Source organism: Juglans regia, chromosome 13 (genome assembly GCF_001411555.2).
Source record: "Juglans regia cultivar Chandler chromosome 13, Walnut 2.0, whole genome shotgun sequence".
NCBI lineage: Eukaryota > Viridiplantae > Streptophyta > Magnoliopsida > Fagales > Juglandaceae > Juglans > Juglans regia.
The window spans coordinates 201,979-225,575 of NC_049913.1; the positions used below are offsets into that span (position 1 = coordinate 201,979).

The 23,597-nt window shown below is 38.7% G+C and overlaps 1 protein-coding gene across 3 annotated transcripts in view; it reads left to right on the forward strand.

The window, feature by feature from the left end:
* The window catches only part of LOC108988863 (squamous cell carcinoma antigen recognized by T-cells 3-like), a 37,255-nt gene that overhangs the window by 7,990 nt on the left and 5,668 nt on the right, over positions 1–23,597 (forward strand). For 2 of the 3 annotated variants that reach the window (XM_035684907.1, XM_035684909.1), the window contains 6 exons: positions 4,686–4,901; positions 11,478–11,753; positions 11,961–12,095; positions 12,179–12,304; positions 16,018–16,062; positions 16,216–16,323. In XM_035684907.1, coding sequence (XP_035540800.1) covers positions 4,686–4,901; positions 11,478–11,753; positions 11,961–12,095; positions 12,179–12,304; positions 16,018–16,062; positions 16,216–16,323 — 906 coding nt within the window. The remainder of the gene's footprint in view (positions 1–4,685; positions 4,902–11,477; positions 11,754–11,960; positions 12,096–12,178; positions 12,305–16,017; positions 16,063–16,215; positions 16,324–23,597) is intronic. The other variant, XM_035684908.1, reaches the window with a different exon arrangement.

Consider the following 23,597-nt stretch of genomic DNA (forward strand, 5'->3'; position numbering starts at 1 on the left):
GAGCCAATGTACAACTAAAATTTATGTTTGGAAGCCCTAGCTCATAACTATTAACTCTAGGAAAATTAGCTACTAGGCAAATAACCGATGCAGGAACTCCTAAGCCTGATTTTCTACACATAGGGAGTAGCTAAATTGACCTTAGCCGGAACTCTTCTTAATGGCTTCCTTATATGTAACACCCCATTCCCATATGATAGAGATGTTACTAACATTCATAACATAATGCCCGATAAAGAGATTCATATCCTGAAATACCTCATTTATTGAAAAGCGACAAAATGTTAAAACTGATTTGAACATAATTGTCTCGAAAACTGAACGTAAAGCAAAAGAACATAAACTAATCCTATGAATGACGTAAAAGAGATCTAATTCTTGTGTGAATATCACTTATTCCTTCCTAATTCTTTGTACTAAATCTACTCCTGGCCATCCAGCTCTGCATCGTCATAAGCAACATCTGTAAAAATTAAACATGAAAGAAAACAAGAAGACAAACAAAAATGAGTCGAGTACTCAGTAAATAGCACATCATACTGTAAAACATAATCTGGCCTAGCATGGATTTAATTTCTGAAGACTCTTAACAAAATACATATAGCATCACAAATTTCCAATCATTCACGTAATACAACTTTCTGAAAAACTTCACATATATACATATATCCTCACATATTCACATAGCACATATATATTTATCATCATGAGCGGAAGCATACATAATCAGAGCAAATATGTAACGTGAATGCATAATAACTTGTTTATCTTGTTTTAACATGGAGTCCATGTTTCACTCAGCTGGGTAACATGGAATGAAACACGTTTGAGTCCGTGTTTCACTTAATTGAGTAACATGGAGTGAGACACGCTTGAGTCTGTGTTTCACTTAATTGAATACATGGAGTGAGACACGCTTGAGTCCGTGTTTCACTTAACTGAGTAACATGAAGTGAAACACGCTTGGGTCCGTGTTTCACTTAACTGAATAACATGGGGTGAAACATGCTTGGGTCCGTGTTTCACTTAACTTGTAGATAACCACGCTTGAGTCCATGGTACTGTCTTAAAACTTCTTATCTTTCTTAATGCATGAGAATTCATTAGGTTTCATAAACTTTCTTAACATGACATATTCTTGTACATGGCATAGCATAACATGGCATTTTCTTGTACATGACATAGCATAACATGACATAACATAACATAACATGATCTGAACATTTTATGACATTCCATGGCATACATGATCTGAGTATTACATGAACATGGCATACATGATTTAAGTACTACATTAACATGACATACATGATCTAAGTACTACATGAACATGGCATAGCATAACATGGCATTTTCTTGTACATGACATAACATGATCTGAACATTTTATGACATTCCATAGCATACATGATCTGAGTACTACATGAACATGTCATGGCTTTCATATGATTTTAGTAACATTCAATCAGTCAAACAATTTCATTCATTTAAGCATCATCTCATATTTCATCAAAGATCATGAAAGGAATCTAACCTTGACTTGTCTCTTAGCGTAGCGTAGATAATCATCATAAGGATATCATATTTTCATACATAACAATAATATTCACAGTACGCATGCATTTATATGATCATACTATTTACCTCTTAGCGCTGCTTCCTGATTTCCAACTTGTAGTGCGTTATCTATACGAGGTACTAATCGTCACTAACCTTTCTAGAAAGATAAATACTTAAAATCATATATAATAATATTATTCAAAACTCATAACATGTTCCTTAACTTCTATTTAAAATATAACTTAATAATTTTATAAAAATCTTAGTTAAAAGTCGATTGGAATATTAACTAAATAATGGACTCAAAAGATACTTTAAAAAAAGATACTTTAAAATTATGCTTTAAAATCCCTTAAATACTTATCTATAAAAATAAGTCTATGACTAATATATTTGTTCAATTAAAAGCTTCGGCCTACTTAATTATCAGCCTAGTTTAAACCTCAGGCCCGCATGAAATCAACCCACTTAACCTAGTACTATAGTTTCTGAAATAATTCCAGTCCAACCAGATTTATAAACCAGCCAAGTTACAACTAAGCCCAGCCCCAATAAAACTCAGCCTTGTAGAAAGGGTATTTTGGGAAAACTGAAGCAAAAGAAATAAAAAGAGAAAGCAGGCTTACGGGAGAGGGGGCTATGCGATGCTCACAGAGAGAGAGCTGAGTGCGACGGCGGCTCTGGGTGGCTGGGAGTGACCGGTGACGTGATTGGGGGTCCCTATGGTGGTGCGACACCGAGAGAGGGAGGTGCGACACCGAGAGAGGGAGAGAGAGAGAGAGTTTAGAGAGAGAACCATCAACCCGAAAACACTAGGGAAAGAAGTTAGTGGCCGACAGCGATGGGCTTACCGGAAGGGAGTGGGTGTGACGGGACTAGGTTGGCCGGCGTTTTCTGTTGTGGTGTGGGAGGTGGTCCGTCGAGGTGACTGTTGGTTGCTGAGAGGGGCTACGGTGGTACTTGCGGGAGTGAGTTTCCTTTCTCTGCGTGAACGAGTTTTTCTCCAAAAGTTTTTGTGTGTATAATTCAGAGGCTTTGTGGGTTTCTTATAGGCGATGGGAGGGAACAACTTGAACCTTCAGGAGATTGGCTGAAATTTGAAGTTGCCTAGACTTTAGGAACCTATTCCTACGAGGATATAGATTCTGAGAGGATTTTGAAGAGTTTGAGTTGGAGTTAGTCTCAAACTGGAAACCAAATCTAATATGGGAACTTAATGGATAAGGTATATGAAGGTTCTGATAAGGAAGGTATCACTAATTTAATTTATCTGTTAGCATATTTTCTAAAATAATAATAAAAATAATAAAGAGAATAAAATAAATAAATAAATAAAAATAATATAATATATATAATACTAATAAAAGCCCTAAATTTGGACCCGTATGTTACATTATAAGAGGGGGACTTCCCATTTGGTCAACTTTAGTGTAGTTTCTGATGTGATGTAACTGTTAAGCTTAGCTCTTTAGTTTACACTTTGCCCAAGACCTCGCATCAGCTGATCTATGACCACCGCTACTAAATTTTTATTTATTTTTAATAAGTAAGGATATTTTATTGATATTGAAATAGGCATAGCCCAAGTACACAAGAAGTATACATGTGATTACACCTAGTTAGGAACTAGAAACGAATACAAGAAAATCATGAAAGTTGAGACCATTAAAGTCTATAATAATGGCCTACATAAATAAATTCTTCCAGAAAAAGCTCTTAAACTCTTCCAAGGAGCGCTCTCGATCCTCAAAATTTCGGTCATTCCTTTCACTCAAAATGCACCAAAGTAGACAAATGGGAGCCATCTTCCACACATCTGCAATATGTGGTAATCCCTTGATCCCTCTCCAACTAGTTAATAGGTCAACCACCCTCCCTGGCATAACCCATGCTAATCCCATTTTATTGAAGAAGTAATTCCATGAGGCCCTTGCAAATTCACAAAGTAGAAGTAAATGATCCACTGTTTCGCCACTATTTCTGCACATACAACACCAATCAATAAGGGTAAACCCACGTTTCCTTAGGTTGTCAATGGTCAAGATATTTCCTAAGGATGCAGTCCAAACAAAAAACTTAAGAGGTGCTTTACTCCTCCAAATGCTCTTCAAGGAAAGTGATTACTAGCTTGAGTAGTGAGAACCTCATAGAAAGAGCGTACAGAGCTAAGCTTTCCTTGTTCCAGATGGGTGACAAATCAACTAGAACTACTTGGTTGGCTCTTTTCTCCTTGTTCTGAAGACTTCCTGAGAGTATAGATAACTTTTAATACTAGAATGAAAGTAGAAGAAATACTTCTTTGAATAAAGTAATAAGATTCAGAAGAAATCTTCTTCACAATAGAAGCAATGTTCTGCTAATGCTCTTCTGTCAACTTACTTGATGCAGAGTGTTCTGCAATAAAGTATGAATCTCATTCTCTTGCATGAGTGACAGAAGTATAGTCTTACAAGAGAGCAAATCTTCTTCATGATTCTTATTTTTATTGAGTGAGGGGAGCCCCAAAGGGGCAAACAAATGCTAGTATCGATGACAAGATCATGATATTGGATAGCAATTTATGTTTGTAGTCTGATGCATTTATCTTGCTTTTGTTTGTATGGTCATGAGCCAATGTACAACTAAAATTTTCCTTGCCTAGTATCAAGGCTTTGGCACTTCTGCATTTTAATTGAATAAATTTGAAAACAACCCCTAGGTGTTGACTCAAGTGGTAAGGACCTTGGTCTTGGCGGTATGCTGCCTCCAGGTCTAAGGTTCAAAACTTTGGGAGCAAACAATTTCTAGGGACCATGTCCCAATGGTGAAGAACTGATGATTGACCCCATCCTTGTGATGAGGACGCATTTACATGGGTCCAGGGTTTAACTGCGTAAAAAACATGATGCATTTGCATGGTCTTTGAGATTCCTTGTCATAAAAAAATTCAATAAGTTTGAAAATGATTCTTTTTTGTGGAAAAAATTATTTTAAGATTTTACATGTGAACATTTAGAATACTGATTTTGTTGTGGCAGTTTCCCTAGATTCTGATGGAAGAATTATTAACCCCATATTTTGCGTCCATGTGGATGGAGGTATTGCTTGAAGATTAAGACAATTGCCTATAATGTTTTCTTATGCAGTCTGTCTCTCTATGGTGTGACTACTTGAGTTTTGTTCTCAAATCTGATGAAATGGTGTGTGACTGCTCGTCTGCTGATATTTCAAAGGCAAGAAATCTGTTTGAGAGTGCTCTCACAGCAGCTGGTTTACATGTTGCTGAAGGCATTAAACTATGGGAGGCATATAGGGAATTTGAGCAAGCTATTTTTCAAACTATTGATCCGTCTGACATTCAGGTCAGAACTTGTTAAGTAACCTGTTTTATGTTGTTTGTTTATATTCTTATTGAGCAGAACAATCTAATTAGTGTTTTAAATATGTTGTTCAATATCTAAGTGGCAATGCTCTAGCCCTTCACCTCCGGTTCTTGTAAACTTTGTGGAGTTTTTCTGTTGTGTTATCCTTACTTTTGGAAGTAAAATGTTTTACAACCTGGTGGTATTTCCTCATGACACAGCCATTACACGGCTGAAGAAATATTATTTTGTTCTGGCATCAAAAGGTAATGTACATTTCTCATGGAAAAGCATATGGAGGTCTCGCGTACCTTCTATCCTTGCTTTTTTTGTGTGGAATGCAACACTTGGAAAAATTCTAACCATGTATAATTTAAGGAAGAGGGGCCTCATTGTGATGGATTGGTGTTGTTTGTGCAAAAAGTATGGTGAATCAATGGACCATCTATTATTTCATTGTGAGGTGACGAGAGAGCTGTGGAACGGAGTATTTAGTAGAGTGGATGTCGCTTGAGTTATACCGGCAAATGTGGCTGACCTGCTTGCATATTGGAAGGGTCTACAAGGTTGTTCTCAAGTAGCAGCAGCTTGGAAGATGATTCCGTTGTGCATTATGTGGTGTACTTGGATGGAAAGGAATGCATGGTGCTTTGAAGATAGGGAGCGCACAATAGCAGAGCTTTAGAATTTTTTCATACACACTTTACTCCTATGGTTTTCAGCCATTGTTCTTAATGGAAATAGTGTACATGAGTTCTTGTGTCTAATTTAGCGTTTTGAGAATGTATTTAGGTGTTTTCTATTGTATACTCCATGTGTCCATAGGCTATGTCTATACTCATTCATATTAATGAAACTTACTTTTTACTGATAAAAAAAAAAAAGAATGTAGAAATATCGTTTCTAGGCTACTAATATTTAGTACTTATATTGCATGCATAAGGATGTTTTTTTTTTTTTATAAGTAAACGATTATATTGATATGAATAGGCATAGCCCAAGTACACAAAATGGTATACAAAAGGTAAGACCTATTGAGGGAGAAAAAATGGAAACAAGAAATTCATGAAAATTGAGAACACAAAAATCTACAGTTGTGGCCCATAGAAAGAGTGCTGACAAAAAATAATCTAAGTTCTTCTAATGAACGCTCATTGTCTTCAAATGCTCGGTCATTTTGCTCCTTCCATAGGCACCACAGGATACAAATCGAAACCATTTTCCACACCGCTGATATTTGTGGGAGACCTCGTAGATTTGTCCAATTGGCCATGAGCTCTATCACTGTGGCAGGCATAACCCAAGCTAGTTCTAACCTGCTGAACACTTCATTCCATAACGTTCTAGCAACCTCACAGTTCAACAGCAGATGATCCACAGTTTCACCACTTTTCTTACACATACAACACCAATCTACTATGATCACCTTGCGCTTCTGTAGGTTATCCATCATGAAGATCTTACCCAATGCTGCTGCCCATACAAAAAATGCCGCTTTGGGAGGTGCCTTATTTCGCCAAATCCTTCTCCATGGGAATTGAGTATTCTGTGGATGTGTGAGGGACTTGTAAAAACAATAGACCGAGAATGTACCTTTATCGGTGGGTATCCACCACATCATGTTTGCTCCTTGTGTTCTCGGTATCATGGTGTATAGAAGACCAAAGAACTCCTCAATACTGCCAACATCCCAATTTTGGGCCGCTCGAGTTAAATTCACGTTCCATTGGACTAGGTCCCCAAAGAACTCCATACAATTAGCCACTGATGCATCTTTCTCGCATGCAATCCTAAAAACTGAAGGGAATGAATCTTTTAGGGCTTGATCTCCACACCACAAGTCATTCCAGAATTTTATTCTAGACCCATCATCCAACACCAGCCGAGTGTGCCGAATAAAAATCCCCCACCCTCCTCTAATGTGTTTCATAAATCCCACTCCATAAATCCCGTGAACCTCCCTAGTGGCTGGTCTCTCGGACGAGGGGGGAGTGACAGCGGCGCTGCCGACAAGCACTAAGGAACCTGTTACGGTTCTCGAAGTAGAAAATGATGCCGAAGAGCCACAGATCACGCCGACGGCTGAAATGACTGGCCTCTTGAGATCGGAAATGGATTTTGGTTGTGCAGGGATAGCAGACACAGCTTCCTTGGCGTATGAAGATGAGTGTTGCTGGGAAGACCCTCTCCCACTGATATCCCTGCATCCGTTTAAGAATAGTAATTCTCAAGCTTCAAATTGGGTCCTAAACAAGGTAAAGGAGATGCAATTCAGCATGGGGATTTTATGCAATGGTTTTGAGGACCAGCTCATTGCCCTCTTTGCAACTATGGAAGCTGGGAAAAACAGTTTGGGATCACCCAAGGAGCTTGCATCAGCCAAGAAGCGAGCAAGAGAACTCCATAGACTGGACTGAACTGGACAGTAAATGATGGAGTAAATGGAAATAGCTCTAACCGGGGAAGAGTGAGGGGAAGGGCAAAAGACGTGGTTTTATGAAACCAAGGATTGTTTCTTGGAACGTAAGGGGACTGAATGAGAAAGACAAACGTCTTATAGTTAGAAATCTGCTTCGTAAATGGAAGGTGGACGTTGTATGTTTACAAGAAACGAAACTTGCGGTTATTTCTCTACGTATCATTAGAAGTTTGTGGGGTTGTAGTCAAGTGGGATGGCATTATTTACCGTCCATTGGAGCATCTGGGGGCATATTAGTAATGTGGGACAGGAGGGTGGTGGAGAAAATGGAGGATTTTCTGGGAGATTACGTGGTGGCATGCTCATTTAAGAATGTCATGGATGGGTTTCAGTGGGCGTTCGCTGGAGTTTATGGGCCTAATTTTGATCAGTCCAGAAGTTTATTATGGGATGAGTTGGCCGATATTAGCAGTGTATGGGAGCTACCATGGTGTATCGGTGGTGATTTCAACGTCACTCGTTTTCTGAGTGAGAGATTGGGTGGTTCGGGTTTCAATCCATCTATGGTAGAATTCTCTAACTTCATCTCGGAGCAAAATTTACAGGATCTTCCTCTTGCAGGTGGCTCTTTCACTTGGTTTAGCCACCGAGATCTTCCATCTTGGTCTAGGCTAGACAGATTTCTAATCTCACTGGATTGGGAGGCTCATTACCCAGACCTTATTCAGAAGAGATTACCCAGGCTATGTTCGGACCACTTTCCCATCCTTTTGAACTACGGAGGCATTAGAAGAGGTCCAAGATACTTCAAATTTGAGAACATGTGGTTGAAGTCTGAGGGTTTCTTGGACAGAATACGTCAATGGTGGTCATCTTATCAGTTTCATGGCAATCCTAGTTATATTTTGGCATGTAAATTAAAGTCTTTGAAAAAGGATTTAAAGGAGTGGAATGCACAAGAGTTTGGCAATGTGGAAAGCCAAAAATTTGTTTTCTTGGAGGAGCTTAAGCGCTTGGAGGGTGTGGAAGAGGAGCGGATACTACTTGAAACCGAGTGGGCGCGCAAAACTCAAGTAACTGCGGACATTGAATGGTTCTATCTTATGGAAGAAATATCTTGGCGACAAAAATCTCGTGCTTTATGGTTGAAGGAAGGGGATAGATGCACCAAGTTTTTCCACCAGGTGGCCAATTCCAATAGGCAGAACAATGCTATAGAAACTCTGATGATAGACGGGGTGGCCTCATCCAACCAAACCGAGATCTCAGATTACATTGTCAATTACTATGATAAGTTGTTTTCGGAACAGTTTTCGTGGAGGCCAAGACTTGATGGACTGGCTTTTGATGTTCTTGATCCGCAGGCGTTGGAACAACTTGAAAGGCCGTTTGAGGAGGTAGAGGTTAGATTGGTAGTTAAAGGTATGGCGGGCGACAAAGCCCTAGGTCCTGATGGTTTTACCATGGCCTTTTTTCAGTCTTGTTGGGATGTACTTAAAGAAGATATCATGGGGTTTTTCCATGAATTTCATGGAAGTGGGCGATTCGAGAAAAGCCTCAATGCAACATTTTTAGCACTCATCCCTAAAAAGCCCGGTGTAGTAGAGGTGAAAGATTTCCGTCCCATTAGCCTGGTGGGCGGGTTAGGGTTATATAAAATCTTATCCAAAGTATTGGCAAATAGGCTGAGCAAAGTAATGGAAAGTTTGATCTCAAAGCCTCAAAAGGCCTTTGTTAAAGGTAGACAAATCCTAAACTCAGTACTTATTGCCAATGAATGCCTGGATAGTTGTATTAAGTAGGGAGAGCTCGGACTTATTTGCAAGTTGGACATGGAGAAAGCTTATGATCACGTCAATTGGAGATTCTTACTTTATATACTTGAGAGATGTGGCTTTGGCATTAAATGGCGTACTTGGATCCAATACTGTATTTCTACGACCTGTTTTTCTGTATTGGTGAATGGAACATCAAAAGGCTTTTTCAAAAGCTCCCGAGGATTGCGACAAGGGAATCCCTTCTCTCCACTTCTCTTTGTTTTTGTGATGGAAGCTTTTAGTAAGATGATTGCAGGGGCAGTGGCGGGTGGTTTCTTATCAGGATTCTCAGTTGGTGAGGCAACCTCAGGTTCGATAAACATCTCACATCTCTTGTTTGCTGATGATACTCTAATCTTTTATGATGCCAAACAAGAGCAAATCCGAGCGTTGAGGGCTTTTTTATTATGCTTCGAGGCCGTGTCAGGGTTGAAGGTGAATTTGGCCAAATCTGAGGTAGTGCCAGTGGGGCTTGTACCCAATGTGGAGAGTTTGGCGTCCATCTTGGACTGCAAGATATCTTAGTTGCCCTTGAAATATTTTGGTCTACCGTTGGGTGCGGCTTTTAAATCAAAATCTATATGGGATGATGTGCTAGAAAAAATGGAAAGGAAATTAGCCGGTTGGAAGCGGATGTACCTAACCAAAGGGGGTCGGGTGACTCTCATCAAGAGCACTCTCTCCAACTTACCAATGTACTTTCTCTCATTATTCCCGCTCCCCGCCAAAGTGGCTCATCGTATGGAGAAACTTCAATGTGATTTCCTTTGGGGAGGGATAAAGGATGAATTTAAATTCCACTTGGTGAAATGGGCCACAATTTGTTCTCCCATCAAAGAAGGAGGCTTGGGTATTCGGAATTTGAAATCTTTCAATAACGCTTTGCTAGGTAAGTGGTTATGGAGATTTCACAATGAACAGGAGGCCTTGTGGCGAATCGTCATTGCTTTGAGGCATGGAGAATCATGGGGAGGTTGGTGTTCCAATGAGGTGAGTGGGCCTCATGGAGTTGGGCTATGGAAACATATTCGAAGAGGTTGGGATATATATGGAGCACATACTTGTTTCAAAGTTGGAAATGGAGTGAAGGTAAAATTTTGGCATGATTTATGGTGTGGTGATCGGGCACTCAAGGAAGTTTTTCCTCAAGTTTATGGCTTAGCAAGAAGAAAAGAGGTATCAATAGTGGATTTAGTTCTCATCTCCAATGGTCTTCCACAATGGAACATTACTTTCCTTAGAGATGCACAAGACTGGGAAATGGATGAATTTTCGGTGTTTTTTGACCAGGTATACTCCACTCATGTGTTGGGGGAAGGCGAAGACAAGATTTATTGGTGCCCTTCTAAGAAGGGAGTTTTCATAGCACGTTCGTTCTACCATTCTTTGACCATCTCTAAGAGCGATAAATTAAAGACAATAAATCAGGAACATTGTCTCCATTTAGTACAATAGCGAAAAACCAAAGCAGTAAAGTGTGGAGAAAAAAATTATTCAGCACCGCTATTGTGCGTTCCTTATCTTCAAAGCAACGCGCATTCCTTTCCCACCACATACACCACATAATACACAACGGGATCATCTTCCACATTGCTGCGACTTGATGACAGCCTTGCATTTTCCTCCAACAACCCAACAAATCCACCACCCTCAAAGGCATAGCCCAAGCAACATCAACCCTTTGAAAGATTTCATCCCACAACACCCTTGTTACCTCACAATGCAGTAAGAGATGATCCATAGATTCTCCATTCTTTTTACACATATAACACCAATCCATCACTACACATCCCCTCTTCCTCAAATTGTCCGTGGTCAATATCTTTCCAAGAGCGGCGTTCCATACAAAAAAGGCTACTTTAGAAGGCACATGAGACCTCCAAATATTCTTCTAAGGAAACGGAGTACGATCCTGTTGACAAACTTTTATAATACGCCTCATTTCTTGTGATTATTAGACCCCCACGGTTATGTAAAATGACTTAAACTGGCATTATCTATCTTTAGACTTGGCATACTACAAATGAGTTGTTCCTGATTGAACATGATTCCTGTGTAATCCCTAATATGTGTTAAGTCACTTTCTTGGTTTACATAAGTTACCGTACTTTGATGCTCCAACTCTATTTACTTGAGTACTTGCAATCTTTTTGGAGAATTTTACAACAAAAGTTTAAATTTTGGGTTGATCTAAATGCTCAAATGACAATAGTCTTGTCTTTTCTATTGATTTGATAAATCTACTTATCAGTGGCATTGACTGGAAAATCTACTGTTTTGCAAGAAATAACATTATTTTTTGCACTGAGATCTATACGTAAGAGGTCTTCTTGTGTCTAGGCAAAAGAAAAGCAGATTCAGCGGATACGAACTCTATTCCACCGTCAGTTATCTGTTCCTCTTGTTAACATGAGGTCAACGCTTCAGGCATATAGGGCTTGGGAGATGGAACAAAGAAATGATCTTGCTGTTGAATCTAGTGACCTGGATGGGGTTGCTTCTCACATTGTCTCAGCCTACCAGAGAGCCTTGGAGGGGTATAATGCTCGTGTTCATCTTGAAGAACAGATTTTGAGGCAGGATATGCCTGAGTCAGAAAAACTTCAACAATATATGGTATATGGCATTCAAAATCAGCATTTTACTTGCATTATGTGATGAAGTAATATATAGTTTTGAAATTATATTCTTCTGGTACCTTCTCCATGAGTTTAGAGTATTCTTTAGATGTCTTATTTTAACTTACTGTCATTTTTAGCCTTTTATTGTTTGTGCTACAGTGGAATCATATTTTTAGGTGGTCCTAAACAGATGATTTTGCAGATCTACTTGAAATTTGAACGGTCTTCTGGAGACCCAGCCCGGGCACAAGTTCTGTATGAACGTGCTATTGCTGACTTCCCTATATCAAGTGACCTCTGGCTTGATTATACTCGCTATTTGGACAAAACCTTTAAGGTTTTCCATCTTAATTTCTTACTCAGGTTTTCCCCAAGATACTTACTTGCAATCCAAGCCCTTATGTATTTCTTTTTCTTCAGGGAGGCAATATTGTTAGAGAGGTTTATTGCAGGGCCACAAAGAATTGTCCCTGGGTTGGGGAGCTTTGGGTTCGATATTTGCTCTGCTTGGAACGTGGCCATGCTTCTGAGAAAGAATTAGCCACTGTATGTATCAGTTGGTACCTTTAATAGGTGCGGTTGTTCTTTGATTGGAATTCTTTTTAACTTTTTGACCTATTATGATTAACAAGTGTTGTAATCAAACCTTAACATAAAGTGTTGCATTTGTCTTTCCAAGCCTCAATTACGGATTTTCCTTATTTTCCATTTTCTAAAAGCTACATGCCAAGGAAATAACGACTTTAAAGTTAATGGATTTAATCTTGCTAGGGCATCCTAGCCAAAAAAAAAAAAAGTAGGGCCAGAGTGAATTCTAATTTCTATAGTTTTTTTGTTTTTGTTTTCCTTTTTTCACCTTTAGGGGAAAAGTGACATGCCTTTTATACGTTCCTTAGATTTGAATGCATAAGTTCTTAAATGCAATTCAATTATACATTTGAAATCCTTGAAATTTTTATGAACTGTCAGGTTTTGCCTCAAAGCTTTAAATAGAAGAAGATTAGTTAATTCAATAAAACTCATTTTGGCCTGTGAGATTAATTAAGCATAATTCTTTTGAGGTTCTTCTCTTTTCTCTGGGATTGATAATATAGTATAAATACTCTTAGTTGTAGCACCTCCTTCCCATAGCACAGGGAATGCCATGTCATACCATTATATTGTTCAAGGTATTAAGAGATCTATAACATTAGTAACCCAAGACCTAACTTAAAATATCCTTTTACAAATAGTGCAGAATGTAACAAAATTAAATATACTCAAAGTATACAAATATCCTCAAAATCACCATGCCAACATAAGCCAAAACCTAACAACTATGTGTTGAACACTTTTTATACGCTCGACTAGGTCATGGGCTTCACTTCTGGTTCTGGCTTGCCAACTCATCCTCATCATCATTACTTGGGACATTTAAAACATAAATACAAAAGTGAATCAAATACTCAGTAAATCATACATTAGACAGTAAAATATTCTTGTATAAGGTTTTTCCTTATGAGAAAATTATTAAATACATTTAAGTATTGCATACATATAATAAAGCATCTATTTTTACACTTTTTACATGTGTAGTGGTCCACAACTCTAACCCTTGTGTGCATGGTTGTGCATTAATCCTACAGCCTTCAATGTAAACATCTTGATGGACCACACATTCTCACCGTGAATCGGTACCAAGCATCATCATATTGCCAAATTAAAACATTAAACACTAATTCACTCATCATTTATTTCCTCCTAAATAGGTGTAATCTCTTGTATACCCCATGTGTACTTGGGCTATACCTATGCCTATTTGTATCAATATAATATAATTGTTTACCTATCAAAAAAAAAAAATCACTCATCATTTATTTTCTCATAATTTTTGTAACATGAGAATAATAATACCTTTACATCAAAAGCATTTGCAACATAAACATTTTCATTACTTTCAAATAGCACATGCATATATTAAATCCTTTGGAAACTAGGTTTTCATGACATCGAATAGAAGGTGCATAAAAATGGGTTTACTTCAAAGGTAAAAATATCTTTTGATGACCAAAGGTCAATATATATAAGTTGAAGAACTCTGTCCAAAATGTAATATTTTCCAATAATTGTTAAAGGCATAACATTATTACTTACCTTATTTCCTTAGCTTGCAAAATATTAAGACTTCTTTCGCAACTCAAGGAAAAAGCTTATATCCATTACCAATATTTCTTTTCACTCATGCTAATGTTTTGAGTCTTTTTATCATGGTTTTGTAAATAGATACAGATCTGATTTCCTTTTGCTTGACTTTCATTTTTAAAGAAGATAATCTTTTTATTCATAACTATTCACATAATACCTAGTAGGTTGACTTGCTACCTATGTAGTAAACGCTTGACTTGTTTCTGTGCATCTTAATGTGCTAAACATAACTTCACTTACTCTCATTCCTTCTATGATTGGTAAGTCTTTTTAGAAAAGTCACCAAATATCACTGACTTGAGTCATTAGAACTGCTGCCTTTTTCTTCACATTTAGCCTCATGAATAATGGAGGGTGCATGGGCAAATATTTCCAGCAACCATGCACTTGTGTTTTTGGTGACTCTTATGGCCCTCTAATACGAGGTTTGTATGTAACTTTTATAGGGTCTAATGTCACTATAGGCCCCCATGTTTAGGTCTGCAATTAGTCTATTCCGGTAAGGTTTTTATGTCTCAAAATGTTACTGAGTGAGTGTGTGCGCGCATGTGGGCTGTGTAACCAGCCTAGTGTTGATGGAGCTTTTTACTAGTTGTAACTCCAAGGTATGCCTCAATACTTTGGCAATTTTGAGTCATTGTAAGCAGAACTCATTGGGGTTAAAACTTTGGTCTTAACTCTTAAAACTTCCCCTAACGAGGGTCCAAACAATGAATTTCCCACCTACAAGGATTTTTTTTCCCTGCACATTTATGCAGAGTTAGCTTTCCTCATCATGCAATGTTATTGTATTGCTTTTGCTTTCTCTTTGCCTTTTGGTTACTTTGATAAGCTGAATATTCCCAATATGTATATGAAGATATTTCTTCCTATTCTTTCTTCTTTTCCCATGCGTATTTCTCCATGGGTCATTAATAGGGGTGTAAACTCAAACCGGAAAACCGGACCGGACCGGACCGGTTTTACCGGTTTTGAACTGGTCCGGTCCGGAACCGGTTTTTAAAATGTAAAAACCGGCCGGTTCAGGTCCGGTTCCGGTTCTGGAATTTTTTGGACTGGACCGAACCGGACCAGACCGGTTGATTAAAAAAAATAAAAAATAATATTTTATATATAAGTTTTATACAAAATATTTTATATATATTAAATATTAATATATATAAGTTTTATATATAATGTACAATTATAAATTTTTATGTGAAATTTTATATATAACATATATATTCATATATGAAATAATTTCTTATTATAATTTATAAATTATTACATAAAATGTTAATATTAAATCACTAAAAGTTTATAACTAATACTAATATATAACTTATAACTATACCAATAGTCTAATATTAATACTATTATATAGTCTAATATATTAATAAAAGTATAAAACAGTTTTTTTAAAATCAAAATTTTTTTTTTATATAAACAAATTTTTAATGACAAATTGTGAAATTTATATTTTAAAAGAATCGGAAAACCGGACCTGACCGGACCGGAAACCGGTAAAACCGGAAGTACCGGTTTAGGAGGGTAACCAGTGCGTAATCGGTTTTGAAAAATACAAAACCGGTACATACCGGTTCAGTCCTAGATTTTATCCAAAACCGGACCGGACCGGACCGGTTACACCCCTAGTCATTAACTTTAGTATTGTTATTGTCTCTATTCTTATTACAAAGAGAGACCATGAGCGGTCAGTTGATGTGCTTGGAGTTTTCTTTCTTAACACTTTACTCCATTGGTTGATACTTGATTGTACTGGACTTCAATGGCCTGAATATCCATGAATTCCTTGCATCCCTAATTAATCAGGCTTAGGTGTTGTTCTTGTATATGTCCCATGTACTTGGGCTATGCCTGGGTCTCATCAATAAAATTTGTATTTACTGATAAAAAAACAAAGAGGCCCTAAAAAAATTTAAGCTTAACAGTAGATTTTTAAAAATCATAGTACCCTCAAGTCCATTATGCTGTCTTACCGATGTAGAGTTTCCACATCCTGTTCTCAAGTTATTCAGGTGAACTTACTTATCAGGGGAATAAACAATCTCAGGCAATTTTCTCATTGGTTTCAGGTATTTGGGAAGACGCTGCAGTGCACGTTTTCTACCATTGACGAGGTGTGGGTAACCTCTAATTATTTATTATATGTAAACTCCACATTTTCTTGTAATTTGTTGTTCATGGATCACTACATGCACATTTACCTATTCATAGATGCATACATACATCTGTGTGTGCTGACTATTCTATTTACTGGACGTTTTATTCAGTACCTGGATCTGTTCCTCACTCGAGTAGATGGCCTAAGACGAAGACTTTCATTTACTGCTGAAGTAGAGGATGTATTGAATTATTCATTAATAAGGGAAACCTTTCAGGTATTATTATATTTTTTTTCCCTTCAGTTTTTTTCACACCTGATTTGGTGAAATTTGAATGTTGGGAGTTCTAGTTGCCTTGATGACCATTGGTATCTCTTGGTCTGCTGAGTGAGGGTGGGCCTGATGCAGTAGGATGGTGTTAGAGTTCGAATCTTTGTTATTTGATGGTCACTACTGAGAAAAAAAGACTTACAAATATTATGTGATGGGTTTTTTTATCTATGTTGTAATCTGTTTGTACTCAATCACTTAGTAATCATCCGATTATTTATACAAGACAATAATATGATGAGAAAATGCTATTTATGAGTGTTTTATAAGTACTTTAAATTTTATTATTAGAAAATGCAAAGGACATAGACCAAGTTTACAAGACTTGTACAAGAAGAACTCCTAAATGGAAATAGAAAAAGATAAAAGAAAACCATGAAAGCTTAGCTAGTTAAAATCTATAGTGGTTGCCCAAAGGAACAGTCCTTTCATCACAGTCTGGTGTGGCATCAAATATTGGAAGGGTAATGATTAAAAGGTTCCCATCATTTGTTTAAGTGTACTCTTTTGTATACTCCCTAGGTACTTGGGCTATGCCTATTTACTTGTTTTCATAAAATTTCATTTACTTATTAAAAAAAAAGGTTCCAATCTTTTCGTGTCATTTTTTAAAAGGTTTATGAATATCATTTTTCTAAATACATATTTGAGAGTAATTGATTGAAGAAGTTGTTGCTGAAGTTGATTCGGCCTATTAATTGTTGTTATTTTCTTTACTCGAACAAGAGGAATATTTTTTTATTAGACACAACCCTGGGTAATTAAGCATAAAGTTAGTAATTACGCAAATCAACCAGCTATATCCTATAAAGTCATTTATATGAATTTGAAGAAGTTTATCCAACCCCCCTTTTTTCCTGTTAAGAGTGCCATATGGCTTTTGGTGTAAACCTTTTTCAGTTTTGATTATGTCACATTTATTTGCGACCAGGTTTAGGGGAGATAAACTAAACTAAAGGATCATTATCTAAACTAAAGTGTTTGGTTTTTGACTTTAAGGTGGTCACCATATTTACTTTGCTGCATTTATATTACTACATGGGGTTGTAATCACGTGGGGCGGCATTACTTACCATCCAAAGGAGCATCGGGTGGCATCTTACCGATGTGGGATAAGAGTGGTGGAAATGATGGAGGATTACTCGAGGGACTTTATGGTGGTTGCTCGTTTAAGAATGTTGTGGATGGATATTGGTGGGATGTCGCTGGAGTCTATGGTCCAAATCTAGACCGTACTAGAAGTCTTTTATGGGATGAGTTGGCAGGACCAATCAGCAGATGGGACTTACCTTGGTGTATTGACGATGATTTCAACGTCACAAAGAGTTCAAATTTCACTTTTCGAAATTGGCCACAATATGCTCTCCTATTCAAGGAGTTTTGCGTATTAAAACTTGCAATTTTATTTTTTTTATTGGTAATAATATAATTTATTCCAAGTAAATAGGCATAGCCCAAGTACACAGGATGTATACAAGTGAGTACACCTAGAAGAACTTGCAATTTTTAAGCAAAACCTTGCTTGGCAAGTGGCTATGGAGATACCATAGTGAAAGAGGGGCTTGTGGAGAATCATCAAACTGAAGCATGGTGAACCATGGGGACGGTGGTGTTCCAATGAGGTGAGTGGGCCTTATGGTGTGGGGCAATGAAAGCATATAGGAAAAGGTTGGAATACATATTCAAGATATATCCGCTTTACAATGGGCGATGGATCCCAAATTAAATTTTGGCACGATGTATGGTTTGGCAATAGGGCACTGAATGAAACTTATCCACAAGTTTATGGTATAACAAAAATGCAAGGAACCTCGATTACGGACCTCTTCATACTCCCTAATGGTATTCCCCAATGGAATTTTACATTTCTCTGAGATGCACAATATTGGAAAATTAACGCATTCTCGGATCATAGACCTTGTGTAGTCCTCCCTTTTGTTGGAGGGAGTCGAAGATAAGATCTTTTGGTGCCCCTATAGAAAGGGAAGTTCATAGTCCGCTCTTTCTACCAAGCCATGACAACTCACAATACAAATCCATTCCCATGGAAGAGTATATGGAACACAAAGGCACCACTAAAGGCAGCATTTTTGCTATGGATGGCTTCTTTGGGAAGATCCTCACTCTAAAGAACTTAAGGAAACGCCAAATCATAGTCATGGATTGTTGTATGTGAAAAAAGAGTGGAGATTCTGTTGACCATCTACCACTTCATTGTAAGATTGCCAAGACATTGTGGAATGAAGTCTTTGTTCAAATGGGATTAGCTTGGGTGATGCCAAGACAGGTAATTGACCTCCTAGCTTCTTGGAGAGACATTCGGGTAACTCTAGATTTCATCAATATGGAAGATGGTTCCAATATGTTTATGGTGGTATATTTCGAGTTAGAGGAGCAAAAGAAGTTTTGAAGATCAAGTGCGGTCAATGGATGAGCTTAGAAATTTATTTTTCAATATTTTACTTCATTGGTCGATTGCAATTGATTTTCATGGCATGACTTTTCATGAATTCCTTGTATCACTAAACGTTGCCCTTGTATATGCCCCGTATACTTGGGCTCTTGCCTATTCTTATGATTAATAAAATCTTATTTACCGATAAAAAATATATTAGTACATCTTCTTGGTTTCACTGTTGGTCCTCATTGTAGTTTGTATGATTAAGCGACAAAAGTATTGCTATTTTGATAAACTTTCTTACTAATAAAAAAAAAAAGGGAACAGTGTAGGTGTAGCAACTTCAAGCCCGATTTCGACCTTGATGATATTTTCTCTCTCTACTATATTTTCTCTCCATACAGTTTCAGTTTTTGTTGTGGTTTTTCCTTACTGTTGGTAGTGATTCATTAATGGATTTTCCTTCTTGAGGGGATTAGTGTATCACTGAAACATTAGGGTTGTATTGTTTGTGGGTTGGTTTAGATGGGGTTGTGTAAGGAGGTGTTCATTGACCACAAGCTTTTTGAGTTCAGAAAGGAGAACGCAAGGTGGTGGAGGATTATAGAAAGTAGTCGTCGTGTAGTGAAATATATTTCAGTGGATTGGGAAACTCTGGGTTGGCTGGGTTCTATGGTGAAGGAATGTGCAGTAACACTGGGTCCTCAGGAGTTTTTGCGAACTCGTAGAAAAGAAGACATTGTGTTAATAGTGAGGAAGGGACATAATCTCAATGTTAGTTTCATCTTCATCTTAGAATTTGGTTGCGATAAGAGGAGAGGTTTGCTTGTGATTCCGGAAGGGAGGAAGGGGGAGGGGTGGAAGAACTTTGGAGATACTTTAATGGAGTTTTGTCCACCCTCTGTTTCGAACACACACCAGATAGTTTTTGCAAAGAAGAACAGAGGTGAGGGAGGTGCTCCATCATCGTGGGCAGGAGGAGCAAGGTCGTACGGTGAGGTGCTGAAGAAGGTACCGCATCGTGCTGTGTTAGACGTGGTGTCAGATGCAATCAGCTCTGAGGACGTGCAGAGGTATGGTGGAGAAAAAAGCAGACTGTTGGGGTTAAATGAGGAAAGTGTTTTGAGGATGTTAGTTGGCTTGGAGGAGAAAGTGGGCATCGTGTTAGATGAAATCAGTTACTTAAAACGCTGCGTTAAGGGCAAGGTTGAGCTGAAGGAGGTTGTGGGCCGTAAGGGTGGGCCTTGTTCTACGGGTAGTGCGCTGGGCCATGGTATGGGTCAGGCCTCAGGCCTTAAGAAGGCCTGGAGGGCAGTGGCTTCAGATGGGTAGGTGAAGGCTTTCGGATCCAAGATATTGAACCAGGGAATGCGACATGCTCTTGTGGTGCCGATAAGCTCATTACCGGCAACCCTACCAGCACAGAAGTTGCCGATGACCTCTGTCGACCACTTTGGTGAGCCGGTAAAGGTGCTCCGACAGGAAGATTTAGAGGAGGGGGAGATTTTGGTGGAGTCGATAGCGATGGAGAGTTCGAGAAATACTTATGCGTCCTCGTTTCCAGGGATGTTGGTGGAGAATGGGCTTTCTGAGCTGAGCATGGTGGTCGAAGGTTCAGAAGCTGTGCAGGAGCAGTCTGTTTCGCGGGAAAGTGAGAAATTATTTCGGGGTGAGGCTGTGATAGCGCAGTCTGATTATCCGTGTGGTTCCCCACCATTGGAGTTGAGTAGTCCTGCTGGGATATTTTCTGGGGATGATATTCCTCTTAATAATATGGTTTTAAGTGGTGAAACAAATAATTTGGGTGTTTCGGAATTGATTTTGATCCCCAATAACAGTGTTGGGGAGGAGGGGGCTCTTACTCCTCTATGTACACTCCCTCCCAGTTCTGATTATGGGAGTTGTTTGTCGAATTGGATTTTTAAAAAGGTTGAGGAGTTATAGAAAATTTTTGGGGTCTCTTTTGGAGGAAACAATTTATGGCCCTTCTTGTGGCTATTGAAGCTAGTCGTTCGAAATCAGCTACAAAAAAAGATAGGGAACTTAAACGTTTAACATGCTCCATCAATTATGATGTTAAGGATGGGAGTAGCGGAAGGGTTAGATCAAAAGGGAGGGGAAAGTTAAGTTTTAATGAAGTCTAAGATTGTTTCATGGAATGTACGGGGTCTCAATGATAGTGACAAACGTCTTCGTATCAAAGCTTTATTGAGATTGTGGAAGGGTGATGTGATATGTTTGCAAGAAACAAAGTTGGGTTTTATTAATAGAAGATTTGTGCGTAGTATTTGGGGATGTTCGTATGTGGGTTGGTCCTATTTGGCCTCTCAGGGAGCATCGGAGTGTTATTAATGTGGGATAAAAGAGTGGTTGAGGCGATTGAGGAGTGTGTTGGAGAGTTTTCGGTTTCGGTGTTATTCAAAAATGTGAGCGATGGGTGGATTTGGGCTTTTGTAGGGTCTTATGGTCCCAACATGGATAGAGATAGACGACGGTTGTGGGAGGAGTTGGCGGGAATACACTCTTTATGGGATGTGCCGTGGTGTATGGGGGGTGATTTTAACATTACTTGTTTTTCTAGTGAACGATTGGGGCATCATCGGCACACTCTGGCCATGGCGGAATTCTCTGAGTTCATCTTTGATATGGACCTTTTGGACCTTCCTTTGGTGGGTGGTGAGTACACTTGGTCTAACGGCCGTGCTTGGTTGAAATTGGATAGATTCTTGTCTCACCGTTATGGGAAGCCCACTATCCAGAAGTAAGTCAGAAAAGGTTAGCTCGAGTCAGTTCAGACCATTTTCCCATTCTCTTAGATTGTAAGGGCATTCACGGGGGTCGTCGGTATTTCAAGTTTGAGAATATGTGGCTTAAAGTGAACGGGTTTGTAGAGATGGTGAGAACTTGGTGGACTTCGTACCAGTTTAGTGGCACTCCGAGTTTTATTCTTGCAGGTAAGCTGAAGGCTCTAAAGCAAGAACTGAAGAAGTGGAATTTGGAAGTTTTTGGTCACACTAACAATCAAAAGTCTATTTTGTTGCAGGAGTTGCAGGAGTTGGAGGGTAAGGAATTATTGGGAAGGGCCTCTGAGGAGGAGTTATTGAGGAAAGTCATGGTTGTGGCAGAGTTGGAAAGGGTTTTGTTGTCAGAGGAGACTTCATGGCGCCAAAAATCCAGAGCCCTTTGGTTGAAAGAGGGTGATAGGTGTACGAAGTTTTTTCACAAAATGGCTAATTCTCATTGACGTAATAATGCGATTGAGTTGTTACATTCAGGTACTTAGGTGCTATCTTCTCTCGCTGATCTAGAAAGTCATATTGCACATTATTATGAGACTCTTCTTACCGAATCAGTAACTTGGAAGCCGAAGCTTGATGACTTACCGTTTGAGGCAATTGATCCGCAATTTGTGAGTGTCTTGGAGAGAGCTTTTGTTGAACATGAGATTTTCAAGGTCATCTCTGGTATGGCTAAGGACAAAGCGCCGGGTCCGGATGGTTTCTCAATGAGTTTCTTCCAAACTTGTTAGGGTGTGGTGAAAGGTGATGTCTTGTGGGTGTTCAGTGAATTTCACGCTTATCAAAAGTTTGAAAAATCACTTAACGTGACCTTTATTGCACTCATTCCCAAGAAATATAGAGCGTCGAGTATTGAGGATTTTCGCCCAATAAGTTTGGTTAGCAGTGTCTATAAGATTATTTCAAAGGTTCTTGCTAATCGGCTTAGTCCAGTGTTAGAAAATATTATCTCCAAGCCTCAAAATGCTTTTATTCGTGGGAGATATAAACTTGATTCGGTGCTCATTGCAAATGAGAGTTTGGATGCTAGATTGCGGGAGGGAAGTCCAAGTATTCTTTGCAAGCTAGACATGGAGAAGGCTTATGATCATGTGAACTGGGATTTCCTTTTGTATTTGTTGAAGAGGTGTGGTTTTAGAGATTGGTGAATTTCTTGGATGCGTCATTGTATTTCAACGGTCCGTTTTTCAGTGCTAGTTAATGGAACTCCTGCTGGTTTTTTTTATAACTCGAGGGGTTTGCGACAGGGTGATCCGTTATCTCCTCTTCTTTTTGTCATAGTTATGGAGGCGTTGAGTAGGATGGTGCAGGCTACTGTTGGTGGGGGTTTTTTTATCTGGTTTTCAGGTGGGAAATGGCTTTGGTAGCCCTTGTATCATTTCACATCTCCTTTTCGCAGATGACACTCTGTTTTTTTGTGAAGTGGATAGGAGTCAGGTCCAAACTTTACATGCATTATTACTTTGTTTTGAAGCAGTGTCAGGGCTTAAGGTGAACCTTGGCAAGTCTAAGATGGTTCCAGTGGGTGTGGTCCCTAATATACGCAATCTAGCAAGTCTTCTGGGTTGCAGGGGTCCTCTTTTCCAATGAAATATTTGGGCCTTCCGCTAGGTGCTACTTTCAAGAGTAGAGCAATATGGGATGGGGTGGTAGGGAAGATAGAGAAAAGGTTGGCTGGATGGAAAATGGTGTATCTATCAAAAGGGGGTTGTCTCACTCTTATCAAGAGCACCCTCACTAACCTTCCCACTTATTTTTTATCTCTCTTTCCTATGCCTGCAGGGGTGGTGATTAAGATTGAGAAACTCTTTAAGGCCTTTCTATGGGGAGGCTTAGGGGAGGAGAAAAAAGTTCATTTGGTTAATTGGAAGACAGTATGTTCTCTAGTTGTGAATGGGGGGTTGGGTGTGTGTAATTTGATAACTTTTAATAAAGTGTTGTTGGGGAAATGGCTTTGGAGATATCATTTGGAAGGGGGATCTTTGTGGAAGGAAACTATAGATGCTAAATATGGTGTTGCTTGG